This window comes from Trichomycterus rosablanca, chromosome 24, assembly GCF_030014385.1.
Source record: "Trichomycterus rosablanca isolate fTriRos1 chromosome 24, fTriRos1.hap1, whole genome shotgun sequence".
In the NCBI taxonomy this organism is placed as follows: domain Eukaryota; kingdom Metazoa; phylum Chordata; class Actinopteri; order Siluriformes; family Trichomycteridae; genus Trichomycterus; species Trichomycterus rosablanca.
The window spans coordinates 7,592,272-7,616,420 of record NC_086011.1 but is presented as its reverse complement, the minus strand read 5'-3'; the positions used below and the strand labels follow the sequence as shown (position 1 = coordinate 7,616,420).

The following is a 24,149-nucleotide window of genomic DNA, read 5'->3' as shown; positions in this document are numbered from 1 at the left end:
TTTTTAATTCTCGGCCATCAGTGTGTTACCATCTGTCTAGAACATGTGCTTAATGTTTTATTATATTCTTTATTTCTTCCATTTCAGGGAGAGTCTGGTCCTGCTGGACCTCGTGGACCTGTCGGTACTCGTGGTGGTCATGTATGTAACTTTCTTGCCAATCTACAGTAATTTATTTATTTTATATATTTTTCAAATTTTTAATTGCAAGTTGCGGGATGATCTAAAAACAGCAGTAACAACAATTACAGATATCTCTGTGCTCATACTCCTTGCTAACAAAGAAGCTTCCTAATGCAAAAATAAGAAAATGAGAACGCTGGACAGTTGAAACAAGAAAACAAAAAAGTTTGTCTCAGCGCTGAGATTCGAATCTAGGCTCTGCTACCGGTTGGCTGGGCGGCATCTAGTGGGCACAATTGGCAAAAAAAATTGGCCACCGAGTCTGCTGGGTGGGAAAATGATCGGACTAAGTGGGTGGGGTCTTCAAATGCTGTGCAAGGACCCTGGGTTAGCAAACCTGTACAGAAAGCGGATGAGCCTCATGTGCGAGTCCACCGAAGCACGGGCGTAAAAGAAGGGGTTTGCAAGGACTTTGCATGCGTCGGAAGGGGCGTGGAGCAGGCAAACATACCCTCTCCTCGAACGCAATCGGGATCCCCAGCAGCGGAAGAGAAACTGACTACGCTAAATCAGGAGAAAAAGGAAGAAAAGCATAAATAAATAGATGTTTGGCAATAATTCAGCTTAATTAATAAATTCATTTGGGCATCTTGATATTTGGTTCCTTTCCCTCCCATATATTTGTTAAACGTAGTAAATAATTCATTTATATTTTTATAAGTACGAGTTTATAATGCATTTTTTTTTATAATTGTGAATTCCATATATGCCCTAAAGTACAAATCACATTTCCAGAAAAGTTGGAACATTAAGTAAAACAAAATAAGGATATTAATTGTGACAATTTATGGTTGCTGTTGTCCATTTTATGATGATCTATATATGGTCAATAGGGGACAGATCAGACACACCCGTTAAGCACACACACTACGATGTCGTTATGTTCTTGTTTTTTATCGCACTACAAAATGTGCCAACGTTTTCCAGAAATTTGACATCAATACTGTTTTCCATGCATTTAAACATTATTTATTATGTATGTTTGTCTTTTCCTAGGGTGACAGGGGTGATACTGGCCCTACTGGCCCTGTTGGTTTTTCTGGTCCTCCTGTGAGTATGGATGTTGTCAGCCTTTTTGCATATTAAAAGTTAATAACAGTTATTATCTCCTCCATTCTCACATTCATGTGTAGACCACTCAGATTTAGTGGTTACCAGGTTGTACCGGACCGGTAGTCCTGTATAAAATCTAAACTTAGTGGCACTTGGTGTAATTCACATAGTTTATTTATGTATGTACTGTATACACACAGAACATTTCATTTTGTTGACCATCAGCATAGCTGGGAAATTGGACAATGTGTTATCGTACATTACGTACATTAATTGTCAAGTATATGTCCTTCTCAGGGAGTAGATGGTCAGTCTGGTTCTAAGGGAGACCCAGGAGAAGGTGGACAGAAAGGTGACGCAGGGTCTGCTGGTCCTCAGGGGCTGTCTGGGGCACCGGGACCTCAGGTAACAATTGTTTATATTTAGAATAGGGTAAACATGTAAAACAAAAAACAATGAGTTCTAAACTGCCTTTAAACTAATATTAATTGAAAACAACACAAATAATTGATTTATTTGTATTTTTAACTGGTAGTTTCTTGTTTGCAACAAATCGCAACTTCAAGGAATGTAGGGATTTCAGCATCTACAGTCCATAACATTATTAAAAGATTTAGAGAATCTGGCTCTGAACCACAAGACATCTGATGGATTCCGGTGGTATCTGGTACCAGGCCTTACCAGCAAGCAGGTCCTTCAATTTCTCAAGCTTTAAGATCAAGTTTCTCACACATTTATTTTTGTATCACTTTGCAGGGACCGACTGGCGTTTCCGGGCCTAAAGGTGCTCGTGGAGCTCAGGGACCTCCTGTGAGTAAAACCAACGTTTATAAATCTCTTTCCAGAAGTATCTGTAATAAAACCACTCAATCTTTCCATTTTTGACTAGGGTGCGACTGGTTTTCCTGGAGCTGCTGGCAGAGTTGGGCCACCTGGTCCTAATGTAAGTTTAAACCTGCTGTTTGTTAACATGCATGAGTCACGAATCGTTTTTTCCTTTCAGCTGCTTCCGTATTTCCGGGGTCACCAGAGCAGATCATTCTGGTCTGGATGCCTGATTAGGTACAGGTTTAAATGCACCTTCAAATAGCTAAAGGGTTTGGCCACCCCCCAGCCATTCATGTATGTGTAGACGTCCAACCAGCCGATAGCACACATTTACCACTGTACCACCCTAGCGTACAAGTCACAGAATCATGCCCTGTTCAAAACCGTAAGTTTTAATTTATATATTTATTTATTCACTTTGATTTCAATGTTCATGTTTTGTTTCAAAGCAGCTTTTAGCAACTTAAAATCCAGGATCTATCAGCCCAGTGAGTAAGCCCAGGGCAACAGTGGCAAAGAAATGGTGTTATGAGGATAAAAAAACATACAAAAGCCTCAAAGAAACCCCATCCTCTTTTGGCACCCTACATTGTATTTGGATCAGTTAAATGAACCAATAAATAAATAGCTCATATAAAATTAAAAGTTAAAAATTACAATATTTATTCTCCTGTGGTATAATTGAGTCTATTGATGAGTTTCTGAACGTAATTTCCAATCTGCATGCAGTCACTGCATATCCAACAATCCAAGACGAAAGTCTTTGATGGTGTGGCAGCCTCGAGCCCACAGGATCCAACCACAGCAGGACTGCAGCAGGACCTCTGATGTGGTCACAGCTGGAACAGACACGGGCAGAACCAGCTCTGATAAAAACAAAGATGGAATATGGAAGGAACATAATTATACACAAACAGAAGGCCGCTGTTACGACATGAAACTCCAGAACCCTTAATTATAAGAACATATCTATAGAAAAAAATCCTAAGGTAACACAGGTGTGAGGGATTTATTGGACCATCAGCGCCACCTACGCCATAGTCAACATACCTGAGATGTAGAGCTATGGGAATTGTGAGGGATTTATTTGACCATCAGCGCCACCTCCACCAGTCAACATACCTGATCTGTACACTTTAACATGTAAAATACAGCTGGTAAAAGTTTGATTTAATGTTTTTTAGTGTTCATGTGACCAAAGGTGGAGATTTTTACAGTGTATGATGACTTTCTACTGGAACCGTAGGCATTTTTCTTGCAATATAGGTATAAGTGGGTTCTCTGCAGCATCTCATAATTTTCTGTTTAATTACAAAAATGCAGTTAATTAGATGCAGTTAAGGTTGCATGTGGATTTTATTGATCTTTCCATAGGATGAATCTTTCTCAATAAGCATGACAGTGTCAGTTGTGTGAAATGTACCCTGACTGAGATGTACCCAGTTTCTATTTGCGGTTGGTGGGCACATCTATAAATTTTGGTCAGGTTTTGTCTTTACAAATCAAGTCCCTTTTTTGTGAAACCCTTGCTTGATTTGTCAATTAAATTATTTAGATGTCTGTTATATTTGGCCCTTGCTTTAAAAAATATTATCTGTAATGTGAAATGTGCCCCATAAACAAATAGGTTATTACTTCTAAAGCCATTATTTTAATGTAATTTTTAACAGGTTAAAAAACTGTCTGCATTTAATAGCTTGACACTGATTTCTCATTCATTCCTTGTAGGGTAATCCTGGTACTGCCGGCCCTGCTGGTACCCCCGGAAAGGATGGTCCCAAAGGTGTTCGTGGTGACGCCGGCCCCACAGGCAGACAGGGTGATGCGGGTTTGCGGGGTTCAGCTGGTCCTAATGGTGAGAAGGGAGAGGCAGGCGAGGATGGTCCTCCTGTAAGTAACCTGTAAAAGCACATGTGCCTTTATTTAAAAAGCTCCAATAAATGTCTTGATATTAATGGTGACTAAATTATGGTTAAAAATTATGCTGGTAACATCCAGCTGGATTAACTGGGGTGAATAAACATGGACTGTTTTCTTTTCTAGGGTCCAGATGGTCCAGCAGGTCCTCAGGGTCTTGCTGGACAACGTGGTATTGTTGGTCTTCCAGGACAACGTGGTGAAAGAGGCTTTCCTGGTCTGCCAGGACCTTCTGTATGTAATAACTTCACACATTTATTAAATAGAGTTATTTTGATATGAACTGTGTGCACTGTGACTGAAAATATTTAGATTGTTGGACCATTTGTAAATACCCAATCATAAACAATGCTTTTTCCTCTGTCAGTGAATATTCCAATAGTTTAAAAACAATATTCCACAACAAGTTCACCATCTACAGTGCATAATATTATCAAAAGGTTTAGGGAATCCAGATTAATGTCTGCATGTAATGGGCAAGGTCAAAAAGCACAAGTGAATACCCATGGTCTTTGATCCGTCAGATCCCTTAGATGGTTTCCTTACTCCTTAAGACCAGCAGTTTGAAGAAGGCTCATACAAGGTCCATAAAGATACTTAAGTGGCCAGCACAGAGCCCAGACCTTTACCCAACTTAGCATCTCTGGGATTAATTTAATTGTTGATTGTGCATCAGAACTTCTTCTCCAATATCGTATCGCATATCGCCACTTCTCTAAAGCATATCGAGATGTAAGCTTTTCAGTCATATCGCCCAGCCCTAGTTAGATCCACGTACTAAACTGAGCTGAATCAATCTGTGGTGGAAATTTGAGAAGCTCCTAAATGACTTCAGTTCCTTAGCTTCCTTTACCATCAATGTCTTCACCATCTGTTCCAGTAAAAAAATTTAATATACCCAAGTTTGACATTGATGACTTATGAAAGTCACACAAAAACCTGCAGCAGCCTGGAATGTAGAAGTGTAGAAGTGCACAGACCTTTTTCTGTATTACTTTACTGCCTGTGTCTCTGAAAGTCATTAGGTAGAAGCTTTGCTTTGTGGGGAAGTGGAACCAGGCGTCAAGAAATTGAGAACTTAGACGTAAACAAATCCCCATTACTGTGTAATTTATTTATTGTTCTTTACCAGGGTGAACCTGGTAAGCAAGGAACTCCCGGTGGACCTGGAGACCGTGGGCCTCCTGGCCCTGTAGGAGCTCCTGGACAGACTGGACCCATTGGAGAGCCTGGTAGAGAGGTAAATCATGATATATGTTTTTTCTTTACGCTTTACACTGACAAAACTGTTCATTTTAATTAACACACACATTAATATCGTAATGCATTACTGTTCGGATTTAATTAATTATTAATTAATGTATTTACTTAATTACTTATATTTGTTAGAATATGTATTAAAAATACACAAGACTGTCAGAGTGGCACTGAAATTGCATAAATAACACATTACTACTAAATGTGAGTAATGCAGTTGATGCATCAATATTAATAGCTGTGCTTGGGTGGTGCGGCGGTAAAATACTCTAGCCCACCAGTGCGGCTGGAGTTGTGAAGTGCGGCTGGACAGGGTTTACTCATAACTTCTGCACTTACGACCTCTGTTGGCTGATCAGAAGAATGGACAGTGGTGCATGAATCTCTGTGCATGATACGGATCTCCATATGCACCGGTTGGCACTGCACGTGTCAGAGGGAGTGTCAGGGGTGGAGGGTAGAAGCCGTAGAGCCGAATTATAATTAGGTAATTAATTAAGTTGATTAAGGCTTCATTTTTGGATAGTGGTGGCCCAGTGAGTAGAGCTTTAGGCTATCGATCAGAAGATTGTCCATTCAAATCTAGGCTCTGCTAGGCAGCTACTGTTGGGCTCTTGAACAAGGCCCCTAGCAAGCTTCCAAAAAAGCTGGAATATGTGGAAACAGAATATCATTATACTATACATGTGTATATGTATATATGACAAAGACCTTCTTCTTCTTCTTTGAACATTTCACGATTTAGGATTCTTTTGTCACTAATCATTTTGCGAACGCTCTTGTCTTACAGGGTAACCCTGGCACTGACGGTCCTCCAGGCCGAGATGGTGCCGCAGGAATAAAGGTTTGACCAAACTCATTATGTGTGATCTGAACTTTATTTCTTTAAGACTTTTTTGCAAAGCTGATTAACTGATCTGTTGTGCTTTTTTAAAGGGTGATCGAGGTGCAAATGGCCCATCTGGGGCTCCTGGTGCACCTGGGGCTCCTGGTGCTTCTGGGCCAGTTGGTCCCACTGGTAAACAGGGGAACAGAGGAGAAGCTGTAAGTGCGGATTAATGCTTTAATAATGGATTCTGTTGGCATAATAGTCTGTAATAAGTAGTTAATATATTTAAAGCTGTGTAAAATAACATAGTTCACCTCACGTTATAATGTGTTATAATGTATTATAATGTATTTATCTGTCTTACAATGCAATTAAATATTTAACAGAACAATATTGTTAGTAAGAAAGTAAGGCAATGCAATAGCATTCCGCCAATCCATCGTGGGGCATCTGCCATCCCTCCATATACAGTGTATCACAAAAGTGAGTACACCCCTCACATTTCTGCAGATATTTAAGTATATCTTTTCATGGAACAACACTGACAAAATGACACTTTGACACAATGAAAAGTAGTCTGTGTGCAGCTTATATAACAGTGTAAATTTATTCTTCCCTCAAAATAACTCAATATACAGCCATTAATGTCTAAACCACCGGCAACAAAAGTGAGTACACCCCTAAGAGACTACACCCCTAAATGTCCAAATTGAGCACTGCTTGTCATTTTCCCTCCAAAATGTCATGTGATTTGTTAGTGTTACTAGGTCTCAGGTGTGCATAGGGAGCAGGTGTGTTCAATTTAGTAGTACAGCTCTCACACTCTCTCATACTGGTCACTGAAAGTTCCAACATGGCACCTCATGGCAAAGAACTCTCTGAGGATCTTAAAAGACGAATTGTTGCGCTACATGAAGATGGCCAAGGCTACAAGAAGATTGCCAACACCCTGAAACTGAGCTGCAGCACAGTGGCCAAGATCATCCAGCGTTTTAAAAGAGCAGGGTCCACTCAGAACAGACCTCGCGTTGGTCGTCCAAAGAAGCTGAGTGCACGTGCTCAGCGTCACATCCAACTGCTGTCTTTGAAAGATAGGCGCAGGAGTGCTGTCAGCATTGCTGCAGAGATTGAAAAGGTGGGGGGTCAGCCTGTCAGTGCTCAGACCATACGCCGCACACTACATCAAATTAGTCTGCATGGCTTTCACCCCAGAAGGAAGCCTCTTCTGAAGTCTCTACACAAGAAAGCCCGCAAACAGTTTGCTGAAGACATGTCAACAAAGGACATGGATTACTGGAACCATGTCCTATGGTCTGATGAGACCAAGATTCATTTATTTGGTTCAGATGGTCTCAAGCATGTGTGGCGGCAATCAGGTGAGGAGTACAAAGATAAGTGTGTCATGCCTACAGTCAAGCATGGTGGTGGGAATGCCATGGTCTGGGGCTGCATGAGTGCAGCAGGTGTTGGGGAGTTACATTTCATTGAGGGACACATGAACTCCAATATGTACTGTGAAATACTGAAGCAGAGCATGATCCCCTCCCTCCGGAAACTGGGTCGCAGGGCAGTGTTCCAGCATGATAATGACCCCAAACACACCTCTAAGACGACCACTGCTTTATTGAAGAGGCTGAGGGTAAAGGTGATGGACTGGCCAAGCATGTCTCCAGACCTAAACCCAATAGAACATCTTTGGGGCATCCTCAAGCGGAAGGTGGAGGAGCGCAAAGTCTCGAATATCCGCCAGCTCCGTGATGTCGTCATGGAGGAGTGGAAAAGCATTCCAGTGGCAACCTGTGAAGCTCTGGTAAACTCCATGCCCAGGAGAGTTAAGGCAGTTCTGGGAAATAATGGTGGCCACACAAAATATTGACACTTCAGGAACTTTCACTAAGGGGTGTACTCACTTTTGTTGCCGGTGGTTTAGACATTAATGGCTGTATATTGAGTTATTTTGAGGGAAGAATAAATTTACACTGTTATATAAGCTGCACACAGACTACTTTTCATTGTGTCAAAGTGTCATTTTGTCAGTGTTGTCCCATGAAAAGATATACTTAAATATCTGCAGAAATGTGAGGGGTGTACTCACTTTTGTGATACACTGTATATATAACCAATCATGTCTGTAAGTAGATGCCCATTTGGGCGGGACAATGGCTGAACAGGGTTTACTCATAACTCATAACTGCTGCACTTACCACCTCTGCTGGCTGATCAGAAGAATGGACATTGGTGCATGACTCGGTATGAACACTGTATGAACCGGTTGGCACTGCACATGTCGGAGGGGTCGTCAGGGTGGAGGGTAGAAGCAGTAGAGGCGAATTATAATATAATAATATAATCATGTCTGTAAGTAGATGCTTATTTGGCTGATAGCACCCCCAAAGTTACTCCAATGTTTTCTATTATCATTACACTGTACATTTCCCATATAAAAAAAACTTTTAACACCATTTATATCTGTCTGTGTTGTAAAATAAAGAAAAATGTTGAACTTATTTATAGTTATTTATGGTTTATGCCTTTATAGGGACCCAAGGGACCGGCTGGATCATCTGGACCTGCTGGAGCTAGAGGAATGCCTGTGAGTTTCTCTGCAAGTTTTTACAGTTTGAATCATATTAAAATTACATCCCAAACAAAAAACGCCAAGCCTGAATGTGCCAGCCATATTAGTGACAATTTTTCTTTATTTTTCTTTATTTTTCCTAAATTACAGGGGCCCCAAGGACCCCGTGGAGATAAAGGAGAGGATGGCGATATTGGAGAAAGAGGACAAAAAGGTCATAGAGGATTTACAGGTCTTCAGGGTCTACCTGGGGCTCCGGTATGTATCTCTTTAAAAAACAGAACACCATTAAAGCAGAGCTGAGGCAAAAGCCAGGCTTAATTGGATTTCTTGGACTTTTTTTAACCAATACATGATTTTCATACACAGGGTCAAGTTGGTGACCAAGGTGCTTCTGGACCTGCTGGCCCAAGTGGCGCAAGAGTGAGTACCTAGTTTCCCCAGAGGTGTCACATTACATACAACAATACCAAAATATATATATTAGTTTTATTATTTTTCCATCCACTCTGACTGTTTTCTTATAGGGACTCCCTGGCCCTGTTGGTCCGGCTGGAAAGGATGGAGCTGTTGGCCTTCCTGGCCCAATCGGACCTCCTGGCCCACGTGGCCGTTCTGGGGAAAGTGGACCAGCTGTGAGTATGCAGTGTGCAATTCGAGGGATCATGATTAATATCTATATAGCAGATGTATTAGCTAGATCCTTAAAGAATCTTAATATATTAGTTGCTTTGTGTGCAACTTTTCATTATGTGCTAAATTTATTTTATTTTATTTAATAATAATAATTACTATATATTACAATAGTGCTAGTACTATTATTACCATAATAAAAAGTATTATATTATATGGATTAATAAATGAGTTTATTCACTAACTGTATAATACTGGTTTAGGCACAGAAAGTGGGAATAAAACCCAGGACCTCATGAACCATGTCATACTACTTTAAAGCAGTAAACTATGTTTAAAAAAACCTTAAGACTGTAGAAACATCAGCACCTGATACCTCTGGGCTATCATTAAGAAGGTTGTTTAGATCCTGTTTTGGTCAAGCAGCCACTGTTAGGCCCTGAAGCAAGACCTTTAACCCTGCTGTCTCCAGGGACGTGGTATAATAGCACATCCTTTTAATCACTTTTTAGGGACTACCGGGGACCCCTGGACCTCCAGGACCTCCTGGTCAACCTGGACCTAGCATAGACATGTCCGCCTTCTCTGGTCTGTCTCACCCGGACAGCGCCGCTGACCCTCTGATCTACATGAGAGCTGACCAGGCCGCGGAAGGGCCCCAGCAGGACGATACAGAAGTAGATGCCACCCTCAAGTCTCTGAATAGCCAAATTGAGAACATCCGCAGCCCTGACGGTTCTAGGAAGAATCCTGCTCGTACCTGCAAGGACCTGAAACAGTGCCAGCCTGGCTGGAAAAGTGGTACGTTTTTGGTTTTACTTAGTTATTAGTTATTAATTATTAATTAATAACTATTTATTAATTAATTAATGTATTGTATTTATTATTATATTATTAATTTATTATAGTTAATAATTTTTATTATTATGAAAATTAATTTTGTTATTATAAAATAATTAATTTGTTAATTAATTTGTATAATTATTATTAATTATACAAATTAATTTGAAATAATATATAATAATTAATTATTAATTAATTATTTGTATAATTAATTAGTTATTAATTATACAAATATAATTTCTTTATAAAATTAGATTGAACGTTAAAGTTTAAAATCAGGATGCAGCTGTTTATTAAAACCTTTTTCCTCACCTAGGAGAGTATTGGATCGATCCTAACCAAGGCTCCCCGGTCGATGCCATCAAGGTTCACTGCAACATGGAAACCGGGGAGACTTGCATCCTTCCAAGACCAGATAAAATTCCTCGCAAAAAATGGTGGAGCAGCAAGAGTGGTACTCGTAAACACATCTGGTTTGGAGAATCAATGAACGGTGGATTCCGTGTAAGTAAAATGACTCTAATTATTATATAATGCAACAACAGTGTGAGATTGTAGTGCTATGTAATTATGATAACCTCTTGATCTACAGTTCAGCTATGGCGAGCACACTCTTGCACGTAACACGGCGAGCATCCAGATGACTTTCTTGAGGCTGCTGTCTACCGAAGCTTCACAGAATATTACATACCACTGCAAGAACAGCGTGGCGTACATGGACGGGACTGCAGGGAACTTAAAGAAGGCTCTGCTTCTGCACGGCTCTGATAATGTGGAGATCAGTGCTGAAGGCAATAGACGCTTTACATATAGTGTGCTAGAGGATGGCTGTACGGTGAGGAAAACCTTTATTGTAAATTTGATAATGCAGCAAGGTAGCACTCACTAGGAATTTGATTAGGGTTTCTTAGGTGGGGAGTATTATATGTGAACCTATATCTTCCAATTTAGTCATTGTCAATTCCCAATTGTGAATCCGCTGCTGCCTTCAACTCCCCCAATCATAGCCGGATCACCACTCACCCCCCCCAGCATGTGTCAAATCTGTGGCTGCTTCTTATAACCTGCCAGAGTTTATATGCTTATGTTTAAGGCAATGCACTACCAGCATCCCACACCACCACCTGGCACAGCTCACACCCAGCACGAGTCTAAACTTTCCAGGGTCTGCTCTGGAAAAAGGGCTGTCCTACACACTCTTGGGCAGCTTGCTCGTCCAGGGTGGTTCCCTTGTGATTCTCAAAAAGTGCTGGGCATAGGGTTCCCGAGAGAGCAGGTTGCCAACAGAATTTGTGATGATAAATAGAAACACTCCCATATGGAGTGTAATGCTCAATAAAGCACAAATTACTGTCACTTAAAAGGAACTGACTAGTCAATCATCTGTGCCTCTATACCCCCTTTGCTGGCCTAATTTGGAAAGGTAGAAGGACAAGACTCAACGACTGATTCATGCTGCCGAGTTCCTGTATGTACAGGAATCTTTAGGAATATAGATTTATCACAGCTAAAATGCACAACATACTAAAGATCATTTAGTTTAAAGACATTTTGTTACTACTGGATTTTCTCTGTATTTATTTTATCAATCTTGTATTCTGGTGTCATTTTTCCCTCTACAGAGGTACACGGGACAGTGGGGAAGGACAGTAATTGAGTACAAGTCACAGAAAACATCTCGTCTGCCCATTGTGGACATAGCCCCTATAGACATCGGTGGAGACAATCAAGAGTTTGGAGTTGATGTTGGTGCAGTCTGTTTCTTATAAGGTACGACAGATGGAAGGAGAAGAAAAAATAACTAAAGACACAAGTGAAGACCAAAAGACACGTTTTTTCATCGGCAGGGGTTTAAAACACTTGCCATATTATAAAATAAATTTTTTGTGACATACTCATCCATGTTTAAATAGTGCACCTCCAGAGCCACCAGTCACCACCTAACTTCTCACCAGCAGTATTCTCTGAGCCATTCCTGCCTCCACAGGTCCTGCACGAATGCTATTCGCTTAAATCTGTTTCTAGCCAAAGAAAACCTTGCTGATTTTAAATATTAACATGCACAGTATAATGTATTTATTGTCAAGTTGTTTCTTAAAAACGTTCTCCGTGTGAATTATTGCAGTTGACAAACTTTTTTTATATGTATACTTATATATTGGACTCTACAAGACCTCTGAAGGTGTCCTGTGGAATAAGGCACCAAGACAACGAGCAAAGTTCTGTAAGTTGCAAAGTGATCAGATGAAGATCTGGGAAAATGGAGGCCAAGTCAACAGCTTGAATTCAGTCATGTACCTCAAAGCATTTGTGAAAAATTTTTTGCAGTATGACAGGGTGCATCATCCTTCTAAAAGAGGTCACTGCCATTAGGGAATATCTTTACAAACAGGGGTTGTACTTGTATCAATATAACGGTAGGCGGTGCATGTCAGTGTACCCAAGGTTTCCTAGCAGGACACTGCCCAGAGCACCACTTCTTGCACCTTCTTCCCATACTGCATCCTGCTGCCATCTTTTCCCTGGGTAAATCAATGCATACCTACTCAGGATTCCAGATCCATAAGAGCAGGCCACTTTCTTCCATTGCTCTATGGTCCAGTTCTGATACTCACTTGCTTATTGTAGGTCAGGACAGTGGTCAGCATGCAGCAATTTGTTCGAAAGTAGCTCTTCTGTAGGATCATACCAGATGGGTTAGCCTTGTGCATCAATGATGCTTGGATGTCCATGACCTTTGTCGTCCTTTCTTGGACCACTTGTGGTAGTTACTAACCACTGCAATTTTGGAGACGCTCTGACCCAGTCTAACCCTTCTCAAAATTGCTCAGATCCTTACATATTCCCAATTTCCAGCTTTTTACCTATTACATCCCACCCATTGACATGTGCTATTGTAAGATAATCAATGGTATTCATAACCTGTCCGTGGTTTTAATTTCCTGGCTGATCGATGTGTGTATATATACGGCTGAAATGGCTTTTTTTCCCTTTTTCATGTGTTTTAAATGACTGTTTGGTGCTATTGTTAAACAGACTAATTGTAATGACTCTACATATACTGTAGATATGAAATAAATAGATCATGTGTGTATACATGCTAATTTATATATGTTTATGCTTACATATACAAGTATATAAAAAAGAAAGAAAGCGAGGAATAGTTTGTATGAATATGGAAAACACACCACAGCTTCACAATCCTACAATCTTTTATTTTATTCATTTAAACTACCTCAGGCTGAATAAGCAAGTTAATAGACTGATGGAACCACATATTAAATGCTTTCTTTTGCATTATGATGCCAAACGTCGAAGCTCTTTCTATTAAGGTTGTAGACAATAAGAAAATTATGCAACATGTGATAGCTTTTGTATTGCTGCCTTAATTGTTGCATTTGTATTCTAATAGTAACTAATTTTTTGTGGTGACGTTCTATTTAAGTTTTCTATGTTAACATACCAAAAGCAATGACTATTCAGTTTATGTTGGTGGTGGTCTAAGGTAGTTTTTGTATTGAAGTATTTGATTTGTTTGATTTTTTTTTATCCATGCTGATATATTAAATAGAAAAAATAAGTCCAAACCAGCTTTCCTTTTGCTCGTGCAGTTGCATGTGTGTGTAAATGTGAGTAATTCAAATTCTAAAATGTGTTATTCGGTTAAAGAAGTATTGTAAAATTCACACTTCATTTTTCTTATTTTATAGTGTGGTAGTGCAATACTAAAAGAAATTGCATAATGCTAGATTTTCACCTCAGGTCACTGTTTGTGAAGAGTTCTGTTCTTGCAGAAGGTGAGTTGGCATGTGCGGGACTCGAGAAGAAAAGACAGGTGAGCGCAACGCTGGAGCAGAATCACTGCACTTTACACAATGGTCAGGAAACACACACAAAAAAAAAAAACCACAGGGACAGAGTCAGAAAAGAAACCAGAGAACAATTGGGAGCAACTTATTCCAGTTGGCCAGCTACTTATTCCACCAGTGGGTTACTTCGCAAATCAGAGAACCAGGTAACTAGACAGGGGAAAGTAGGAGTTCGGTACAGGTAAGGCAGTGACAGCATCTGCTTTAATAAAATGTATTGCAGTTGGGTTTCAAATTTGCTTTGTCTTACTTCATTGGTGTTTGAGTTTGACCAGTCGGTAGTCTGCAGTGTTTCTCGTTCGACCCATACAGTAGTGGTGTGCGATACTTGCAAAATCTGGTATAGATCCGATACCAAGTAAATACAAGGCTAGTATCGCAGATACGCATATAATTGAGGTAGATGCAGTATAAAATTGCTGAATCTGAATGAATTTTCATGACCTTTAAGTGTATTATTGTAATATATATAGTTTTTTGTAAGTAGCTGCTCTCAGTAGGGTTGCAAATAAATTCAGATGTTTAAAGCGGTCAGATTTCTTGTTTCTGGATGCTTTACTTTCTCGTATCACCACAAAGCGGCTAACTCATACCACGTAGTTGTGTTTGCTGGGTAAATAAATTTTTAATAGTGATCAAATATATGTGTCCTTGTTCATTTGAAATACAAAATCGATGCTATTCTGTTTACATGTATAAGCACAAAGTCAAAAGAAAAATGCTCTCATTCACCAAGACACAAACACAGGGAATATGAGCGTGACTACGCATGCTCCGATTCATTTGCGTAAGGTGCGCAAAGTGCTTAAGGTGTGTCCGTACTTTACGTACGAATAGTTTACACTGTTATTTATATAAAATTGACCCTATTTCTGTATCTGCAAAGCTAAGTACTCAAAATCTTACAATCTTTTAATGCCTACCAATGTACTGATGTGTGTTAGGACTTTAACAACATAACAACGTGACGGTACCACAACAAAACACAGCAGAGCAGGAGGGAAAGAGCGGGGTGAGCATGTAAGATGTGAGAGGAGCGAGTACAGACACGGTCTCCACATTCTGATTAAACGGGAGAAATGTGATAAATGTTGCAGAGAAAAAGTAAAACCAAAGTATCGATCCGATTCCAATACTAATATTGGTATTGATAATATCGATATTTGGATCGATCCGACCACCCCACCATACCAGACATCCCAAGTCTCTCGGAAGTTCTGGGAGTCTCCCGCATATACATAGCTGCTCCCTGATGCCCGCAAGTCAGATAAAATCTCCCGGAATCTAGAACGAGCGGCCAAGGGCGACACACACACACAGGCGACACAGACTTTTTTTCCCCAATCGCGTATTAAATCCGTTATCTGATATACAATCTAGCGCACTGAGTAGGGCACTACTCATAAAGCAATTGTCTAATATACTGTCTAGTGCACTATGTAGGGAACATAAATCCATTATCTGATACACTATCTAGTGCACTATGTAAGGAACACAAATCATCATCTAGTTATACTTTCTAGTGCACTATGTAGTGAACATGAATGCGTTATCTAATACACTATCTAGTGCACTATGTAGGGAACATAAATCCGTGATCTGATATACAATCTAGTGCACTGTGTAGGGAACCTAAATCCGTTAACTAATACGCTACCTAAAGCATTATGTAAGAAACATAAGTCTATTATCTAGTACACTATCTAGTGCACTAAGTAAGGAACATAAATTCTTTTCTAATATACAATCTAGTGCACTATGTAGGGAACATAAATCCAGACATCCCAAGTTGCAAAAACTCATTTCAGGGAGGTACCCCTGGACCCGGACCTCGACCCCCCAAGCCCCCCCCCAAAAAAAAGCTAAAAAACCTCTCACACACACCAAAGGATATGGGTGATAACAGAACTTTTAGGAGCTGCTAACTGAGCTACTAAGCTAACTGTTCGCGTCACAAACACATTAATGTGTACTACATAGTGCACTAGATAGTGTGAAAGATAGTAGATTTATGTTCCCTACATAGTGCACTTGACTGTATATTAGAAAATAATTTATGTTCCTTACTTAGTGCACTAGATAGTGTACTAGATAATAGACTTATGTTTCTTACATAATGCTTTAGGTAGCGTATTAGTTAACGGATTTAGGTTCCCTACATAGTGCACTTAATTGTATATCAGATAACGGATTTAGGTTCCCTACATAGTGCACTAGATAGTATTTTAGATATGAATTTATGTTCCCTACGTAGTGCACTAGATAGTGAATTAGACAATCGGTTTATGTTCCCTACACAGTGCACTAGATTGTATATCAGATCCCGGATTTATGTTCCCTACATAGTGCACTAGATAGTATTTTAGATATGAATTTATGTTTCCTACGTAGTGCACTAGCTGGTGTATTACATAATGAATTATGTTCCCTACATAGTGCACTAAATTGTATATCAGATAACGGATTTATGTTCCCTACTTGGTGCACTAAATTGTATATCAGATAACGGATTTAGGTTCCCTACATAGTGCACTTAATTGTATATCAGATAACGGATTTATGTTCCGTACATAGTGCACTAGATAGTATTTTAGATATGAATTTATGTTCCCTACGTAGTGCACTAGATAGTGAATTAGACAATCGGTTTATGTTCCCTACACAGTGCACTAGATTGTATATCAGATCACGGATTTGTGTTCCCTACATAGTACACTAGATAGTGTATTAGATAACGCATTCATGTTCACTACATAGTGCACTAGAAAGTATAAATAGATAATGATTTGTGTTCCTTACATACAGTAGTGCACTAGATAGTGTATTGGTGAGACAGGGTGGGAACCCAGGGGAGAACACCTGTCCTGTCATGAATGTAACCAAAGTGTGTAAAACATGACGTTAAAATCCTAATAAATAAATAAAATAATAATATGTATTTTTATTTATTTTATCTTTTTGACGCTCCTGTTAACGCTCCAGTCCAGTTGGTGGCGGTAGTGCACCTTATAGTAGCTGTTAACAGGCTGGAAGTGAAAGCTCTGTTACCGCTTCTCTCCACATGTGTGTTCGGTCTCAGTCCGCCCGGTTAGTTTCAGCAGGTTTAGCAGGTTGTAGATGGACGATCAGTACTAAACCGTTCAGTTTTACACCCCAGAGATCATTCACACCGTCAGCCAGGAACGATAGATTTAGAAGAATGGCTTGTGTTAAGATCGGTACACACAATGGGACGTTTCACTGTGATGAAGTGTTGGCGTGTTATTTACTCCGTCAGCTCCCTGAGTACAAGGTTACCAGCTTCTCTATTTGCTCTGAACTTTGTTTTATTCATTTCAGGAGTAAATTAAACATTAAACTGTTTACCGATTGTTTTTTGTATGTGATTCTCTGTTAGGATGCTGAAATAGTTCGGACTCGGGACCCTGCAGAGCTGGCCAAGTGTCAGGTTGTGGTGGACGTTGGTGGAGTGTATGATAAAGAAACCCACCGATACGATCATCACCAGAGGTACTGGACATTCTCAGGATATCAGAAGTTACCCAAAAGCAGAAAGATTTACCAATTAGAAATAGTTCTCCCATATTTTTCTGTTTTTAAATATTACTCAGGGGTCCATGTGTTGTGATCCTTGGACCAAACGGTGGCTAGGTGGGTAGCACTGTCTTCTGCCTCACAGCGAGAAGGTCCTGGGTTCGATCCCCAGGTGGAGTGGTCCGGGTCCTTTCTGTGTGGAGTTTGCATGTTCTCCCCGTGTCTGCGTGGGTTTCCTCCGGGGGTTCCGGTTTCCTCCCACAGTCCAAAGACGTGCAAGTGAGGTGAATTGGAGATACAAAATTGTCCATGACTGTGTGTAATGAGTAACTACAGCTCCTGTCATGAATGTAACCAAAGTGTAAAACTCCCAATTGGGAAAAAAATCCCAATAAACAAACAAACAAACAAACCTTGGACCAACCTGTGCAGTTTCAGGACTGATTTCATGCATCCAACAAACGTGCTCAAAAGTGCAGCCCAAGGCTTCGACCACCCCTTATCGCTCCCCCTTCAGACAGCTTATCACGTCTGTGTAGATGCCCTGCTGACCGAAAGTACGGATTTTAACCTGGATCTCAGTGGTGGTGGGCTACAGAACTGGACCCGGGGCGGCACGGTGGCTAAGTGGGTAGCACTGTCGCCTCACAGCAAGAAGGTCCTGTGTTCGAACCCCAGGTGGGGCGGTCCGGGTCTTTTCTGTGTGGGTTTCCTCCGGGTGCTCCGGTTTCCTCCCACAGTCCAAAGACATGCAAGTGAGGTGAATTGAAGATACTAAATTGTCCAAGACTGTGTTTGATACAACCTTGTGAACTGATGAACCTTGTGTAATGAATAACTACCGTTCCTGTCATGAATGTAACCAAAGTGTAAAAACATGACGTTAAAATCCTTATAAACAAACAAACAGTACTGGACCCCTGCACTACCTGAGTCCATGTGCAGTAATATGTAGCATATGCATGGATTAATGTGAAGAGAATCTGCATCAGGGATAGACTAGAATCACACAGCATGTTAGAAAGTTAGGAAAAATAATTCCGGTAGCTCATATTGGGCTGCTGGACATATCATGGTGATGTATGGGCTCTAAAATCTCACCAAATCCTGCCAGACACCTCTAAATAAGCAATCCTATTTCAACTGGAAGCAGGACAGCGAAAATTATTCTCAAAAGGAATGACTGATTTGGATAATCTCACATAGCTGTTCTTTTCCTCAGGACTTTCGTCGAAACCTTTAACACCTTGTTCCCAGAGAAGCCGTGGGTAACCAAGCTTAGCTCTGCAGGTTTGGTGTACCTGCACTTCGGTCGTCAGGTTCTTTCCAATCTGACCCGCCTGGCACAGGACAGCGTGAAACTGGAGATCCTGTATGATAAGGTTAGTATATTTAACCCAAAATAAAGGAGTTGGTTTGGATTAAGTGTTTAAAAGTATAGTAAACTGGGATGTATATACATTTTGGGGTTCACACTGGGCCAGTTGCAGCTTTGGTTGTCTGTCTTGTATTAAATTTTGATTGCAGAATAATAGAAATAATTGACATGGGGAAAATATGTAAGAGGACAAACACTTTTTCATGGCTCTGCATTTATGTGGTACCCCAGTCTGTCAAAATTTCTTCACTTTTTCAACCAAAACTGTCGTTATGTGAGTTTGGCTTCCTTCAAGTACTCAGTCCTTTCATAAACCTGCTGATCTTTCTTTCAGTTGTATGAAAACTTTGTGGAGGAAGTGGATGCCATTGATAATGGGATTTCCCAGTGTGATGGAGAGGCACGTTATACTATCAGCACCAACCTCAGTTCTCGTGTTGGTCATCTTAACCCCCGGTGGAACAGCGAGTCCCAGGACACAGAGGTCTGTAGTGAAAAAACGATCGTTTTATTTCATTGTTGAAAATGTATTATTAATATTATGATGATATTAATGATTTATAGGAGGGTTTTCACAAAGCCATTGACCTTGTCGGAGCTGAATTTCTAGATCGCCTGGATTACTATCAAAATGCATGGCTTCCAGCACGAGTGCTTGTGGAAGAAGCAGTCAAGACAAGGTATCAGGTAACCAATCACACTCTTCTCTTATCTGTTGAGTTTAAACTAAATGAAGTTTTCTCTGCTATATATAATATATCTGTAGTGCTCATTGGTTTTATTATGCACATGTATAGGTGGATCCCAGTGGGGAGGTGATCGTGCTCTCTCAGGGTGGATGTCCCTGGAAGGAACATCTGTTCTCACTGGAAAAAGAACTAAAGCTGGAGATACCGATTAAGTTTGTGCTTTATCCGGACCAGAACGGACAGTGGAGGGTCCAGTGTGTGCCAGCCGGGGTCAACACATTCCAGAACAGGTAACATTTAATATGTTTCAAATTTTTAAATCTCTTCTAAATATTTTTAATCTCATGGAGTTGGTAGCATTTGGCAAATATACAATGAAATAACTACTTAGTAAATTGAATGTCCTTTATTTTTTGGTGTAAAATGTTAAACAAGTACATACATTTGCTAGTGCATTAAAAACTTGTACTAAAGACAAACACACACACAATCTTGTAAACATTTTTAACAAAGTGGAAGGGGTTGCTGGAATCGTAGTTACAAAAGCAAAACATTAAGAAAGATGCAGCTGATATTAATTCCTGTCTCATTCAATGCTATGATTACACAGCTCGGTCAAGTAGGTGCAAGTACTTCATTAAAAAGAACAGGAACATCAGGGGAATACCTTAACGTGGCTAATTATGAAATGGGACAAGTTTCAGACGTGGTATTTCCCTACATTGAGTAATTTTATACTAAATATTGTAATGGCTATTATTTCATCCAGTAAAATGCCTCTTAATGAGGTGACTTTTACCACAGAGGTCAGTATATAAAACTGTATATAAGATCACTGCTGCTGGTTTCTTCTTACTCCAGTTCTTAGGATCCATAATTGTAATATTGCCGCACCTAGTAAATAAACCTAGTAAAATTTCACCATAGTGGTCATTTTAACATCTATAAATCTCTTCTTTGACCTTCTACTACTACTGCCTGGTGGTGCTATCTTCAGCACCCAAACCATCTCAATCTCACCTCTTCATGTTTCCAAAACATCCTACCTGTGCTGTTACTCCTATATAACTGGTTCCTAATCTTGTCCATCCTCGTCACACAGTTTCTCCAAGCCATATATTTTAGTGTTGCTTTATTATTATATGCATTATTTTTGTAAACATAATTTAATAATTCAATGAATGGAAAAGAACAACCATATGTTAACCAGTATCACAGCTCAGTGATGATGACGGTGTGGTGCGAGAGGTGCTAATATTTGTGTGTTAAATAGTATAGTATAAGTAGTGCTGGTATGAGTGTGTTGTGGCGTTTTGTTCTCATTATGTAGTTGTTAGTGTTTGTGTCTTGTTAAAGTGCATGTGTGTTGGTGCTCAATAGCTTAGTGTGTCTATACTGTATATAAAATACACACATTTACTCATTGTGTCATTATAATTGCAGACTGTCGTTGTTGGAGGAATGGCGTGGAGTCAGAGACGAAAATTTGTCCCAGCTTAGTGGAATCCCTAACTGTATCTTTGTCCATGCGAGCGGCTTCATTGGGGGAAACAAAACCAGGGAGGGGGCGCTGGAGATGGCCAGAAGAACTTTGCAAGCGTCAGCCAAAGCAGGGAACGACTCGAAAGTTTAACAACCTTAATTCCATTTTTACTAATAAAACATCTGGACGGAAGCAAACTTGTGTAAACTTCCATGAGTTATGGTTTAAATTATAGACGACTATTTAGTTGGTACTGATGGTCCATGGGTGACACTGTCCACTTTTCATGGACGTACAGGCTGCCTTGTCAAATAATAACAGTAGGCAATCGGGTGACATGGTGGTCTATTACGCTAGCGCACCAGAGCCGAAGCCCTGCAGGGAAGTTCCTGCCCATCATGACCCTGACCAGAATAAAGCGGCTGATAGCTCTTAGAGGTCAACTGTTGTTTGTAGCTGCCTCTGAACCCATTGCAACATAAAGATTGGTTGATTCATGACTGACCAGTGTTACTCATGTATAATTATTATCTATAATAACAACTTAACCACTCTGGACACTGACCAAATTATATTGTTCAAATATTTAGTCACAAAAAATAAGCTTTACTTCATATTTTACATCACATACCAACTGAACATAAAAGAATAACCAAGTAAAAAAACTAAGAAAAGAATCCCGTTTATTAAAACGTTGATTAGGATTTTAATGGAAGCTTATAAAACGTGTTATTTGGGTTAGAAGACCGGACAGAACTATCACATCTGTAATACCAAAAATGACTCGGAGCAAGATTCAGCAACATAAATCCATGTCACTTCAAAACCTTTGTAAGCAATTTAATAAAGCAATATAGCAAACATGTTATTGGGTATATGTGTAGCAATGTGGTCCATCCAGCTGTTTTCTCCTGACTTTCCAACATTAGTAAAGACTAAAGACCAACTGGGTGTCTAAGGTCCGCTGATAGATGATCTTGGCAATCTAGCATCACAATCACAAAGGTCACTGGACTGTCGAACTGTGGGTTTTGTTAATTTGATGTTTGCCCTTGAGTGTGAGTAATTGATGGAAAGAGTGGGTGAATTCCTGCATTGTGCCTAGTCTCTGAGTGCCCACTACCAGATGAATGCCACAAAAATGAATGAAATTGAACACCATATTGTGTTACTGCATCACTAATAAGCACATATGAACTGGTTTAGCACAGTGCTGAGTTAAAAATACAGTTCTTACAGTTATATATACAGTTTTAAATAATAATGCATGCATTACATACGTTAGGTAAGCTTAATAGCGCAATCCCACTTAACTTCAGTGCTTTTAAATACTATCCTTAGCATGTTTAGGTTCTGCATTGTAAAGTTCAGGTTTGAAAATGTTTAGTTTCTACATGAATGTAGCATGTAGAATGTAGTAAATGATAGAGTGTGGGGTGTTCCTTTAACAATTAACAAATTAAGGTAAATATACTTATAAGAATATATAAGAAAAACGTTGTTATGCAGTTTTAAAACCTTTATTCGAATAGCTGTTGTACCAAAGCTGGTCGGTTTGCTATTTATATTTCCACTTATTCAGTATAAATAAGATCTTAGAATCTTGTAATGATGAAACTTTTAATAATTTGTGCTGAACAAAAGAAATGCAGCTCAAATAATTTCAGGATGTTTGAAAAAAGCAGAAAGTTTAGAGTGTCTGAGGCCTCACTATGTTTGTTTGGCTTTCTGTTTGGGGGGGGTGCGGGGGGTCTTATAGCATTGCACCCAGGCTGGAAACCGAACCCACAACGACCCTGACCAACTGAGCAATTGTCTCCATTTTTCTCCCAATTTTTAGCACATCCAATTTTTACCCATTTGCGTTATGCTTCCTCTCCACTGGTGCTGACCCCCGCCCCGACAGAGGTGAGCGAGACACACACACCCCCTCCGACAAGTGTGCAGTAGTCGACTGCATCTTTTTACCTGCATGAGGCGAGTTCATATGCCGATCAGCTTTGTACACGGAGAGCCACACCCTGATCAGCATTATTCCTCTACTCTGTGCAGACGCCATTAACCAGCCAGCAGAGGTCGTAATTTGCTTAATAATGAGGAGTCCCTGTCCGGCTTATCCTACCCTATGAACAACAGCTAATCGTTGTTCATGTAGCCGCCCAGCTGAATTTCAGCTCTGGTGTGCTAGCGAGTTTTACCGCTGCGCCACCTGAGCGGCTTGTTTTTGAAATTCTTTATAAATAGTGTTAACAAAGTAAAGAACCCTTGTAGACCCTGGTAAAGCATTGTTGTGACTTTTTCTGTTTTAATGACTATAGATACAAAAAATGCAAAACAAAAGCATAGAGTAACAAAATAAAATGTGAAGTTTTATGCAAGTTCTTTAAAGGTTCACTGTAATTTGCTGAGCGCAAATTGATGTACTGGATACATCAAGCCTAATTGAGCAGTTAGAGCAGATAGATTGCCAGCTTGCTAGTTTTGGCCTATTAGATGTGATGCATTTAGAAAATTCATTGTAGTCTACATGTGACGCACATTTATGGCCAAAAGTATGTGGACTTGTGGACACCTGAACATTAGCTTGTTTTAAAAAGCCAATCCAAAGCCATATACTTATAATATGGTGCTGCTCTAACAGCCTCCACTCTTTTAGAAAGGCTTTTCTACCAATCTGTGCCAAATTGGACCATTTGTAAGGTCTGGTACTGGTGTTGGATGAGAAGGTTTGGAACGTTTTAAAAGACGGGGTTAAAAGGGTCAAGATTAGGGTTCTGTACAGGCCACCGGAGTTTCTACATACCTTGTTTTAGACACATAGGCACAGTCATGCTGAAGGAGTGACGAGTATTTCCCAAACTGTTACTACAAGGTTGTAAGCATATAATGTATCATATTTAGAACTGTGGTGCTGTAAGATGGTCTGGCACCCCATGTAGGGTGTATAATTGCTCTGTGCTTAGTGTTTCTGGGTGCTGTCAGGCCTATCAAAACCCTAACAGATACAAAAATAAATGAGGAAATAAATGAATGAACATTTCAGGAGCACTGTAAATGTTTCTCTGCACCTAATAT

General features: G+C 40.0%; 2 protein-coding genes across 3 annotated transcripts in view; both read left to right on the top strand.

The window, feature by feature from the left end:
• col2a1b (collagen, type II, alpha 1b) overlaps nucleotides 1-13,291 on the top strand; it is a 48,942-nt gene extending 35,651 nt beyond the window's left edge. For both annotated transcript variants that reach the window (XM_062986556.1, XM_062986555.1), the window contains exons 37-54: nucleotides 88-141; nucleotides 1,180-1,233; nucleotides 1,534-1,641; nucleotides 1,993-2,046; nucleotides 2,126-2,179; nucleotides 3,793-3,954; nucleotides 4,108-4,215; nucleotides 5,114-5,221; nucleotides 6,029-6,082; nucleotides 6,175-6,282; nucleotides 8,607-8,660; nucleotides 8,796-8,903; nucleotides 9,015-9,068; nucleotides 9,173-9,280; nucleotides 9,791-10,079; nucleotides 10,438-10,625; nucleotides 10,714-10,956; nucleotides 11,744-13,291. In XM_062986556.1, the coding sequence (XP_062842626.1) occupies nucleotides 88-141; nucleotides 1,180-1,233; nucleotides 1,534-1,641; nucleotides 1,993-2,046; nucleotides 2,126-2,179; nucleotides 3,793-3,954; nucleotides 4,108-4,215; nucleotides 5,114-5,221; nucleotides 6,029-6,082; nucleotides 6,175-6,282; nucleotides 8,607-8,660; nucleotides 8,796-8,903; nucleotides 9,015-9,068; nucleotides 9,173-9,280; nucleotides 9,791-10,079; nucleotides 10,438-10,625; nucleotides 10,714-10,956; nucleotides 11,744-11,890 (2,055 nt within the window). In that variant the 3' untranslated portion in view covers nucleotides 11,891-13,291. The remainder of the gene's footprint in view (nucleotides 1-87; nucleotides 142-1,179; nucleotides 1,234-1,533; nucleotides 1,642-1,992; nucleotides 2,047-2,125; nucleotides 2,180-3,792; nucleotides 3,955-4,107; nucleotides 4,216-5,113; nucleotides 5,222-6,028; nucleotides 6,083-6,174; nucleotides 6,283-8,606; nucleotides 8,661-8,795; nucleotides 8,904-9,014; nucleotides 9,069-9,172; nucleotides 9,281-9,790; nucleotides 10,080-10,437; nucleotides 10,626-10,713; nucleotides 10,957-11,743) is intronic.
• Nucleotides 13,292-17,044: 3,753 nt separating this feature from the next.
• On the top strand, nucleotides 17,045-21,285 carry myg1 (myg1 exonuclease). The gene is made up of 7 exons (XM_062986201.1): nucleotides 17,045-17,282; nucleotides 17,388-17,500; nucleotides 18,747-18,906; nucleotides 19,237-19,386; nucleotides 19,467-19,589; nucleotides 19,700-19,881; nucleotides 21,035-21,285. The coding sequence occupies exons 1-7, from the start codon at nucleotides 17,052-17,054 to the stop codon at nucleotides 21,222-21,224; spliced, it is 1,149 nt and encodes a 382-aa protein (XP_062842271.1). The 5' UTR covers nucleotides 17,045-17,051; the 3' UTR covers nucleotides 21,225-21,285.
• Nucleotides 21,286-24,149: the final 2,864 nt, after the last annotated feature.

Coding starts and splice junctions, on each gene's coding strand:
- myg1 (XM_062986201.1), top strand. CDS start 17,052: ATGTGTGTTCGGTCTCAGTCCGCCCGGTTAGTTTCAGCAGGTTTAGCA. Junction 18,907..19,236: donor TGGAGATCCTGTATGATAAG/GTTAGTATATTT, acceptor TCTTTCTTTCAG/TTGTATGAAAACTTTGTGGA. Junction 19,882..21,034: donor GTCAACACATTCCAGAACAG/GTAACATTTAAT, acceptor TTATAATTGCAG/ACTGTCGTTGTTGGAGGAAT.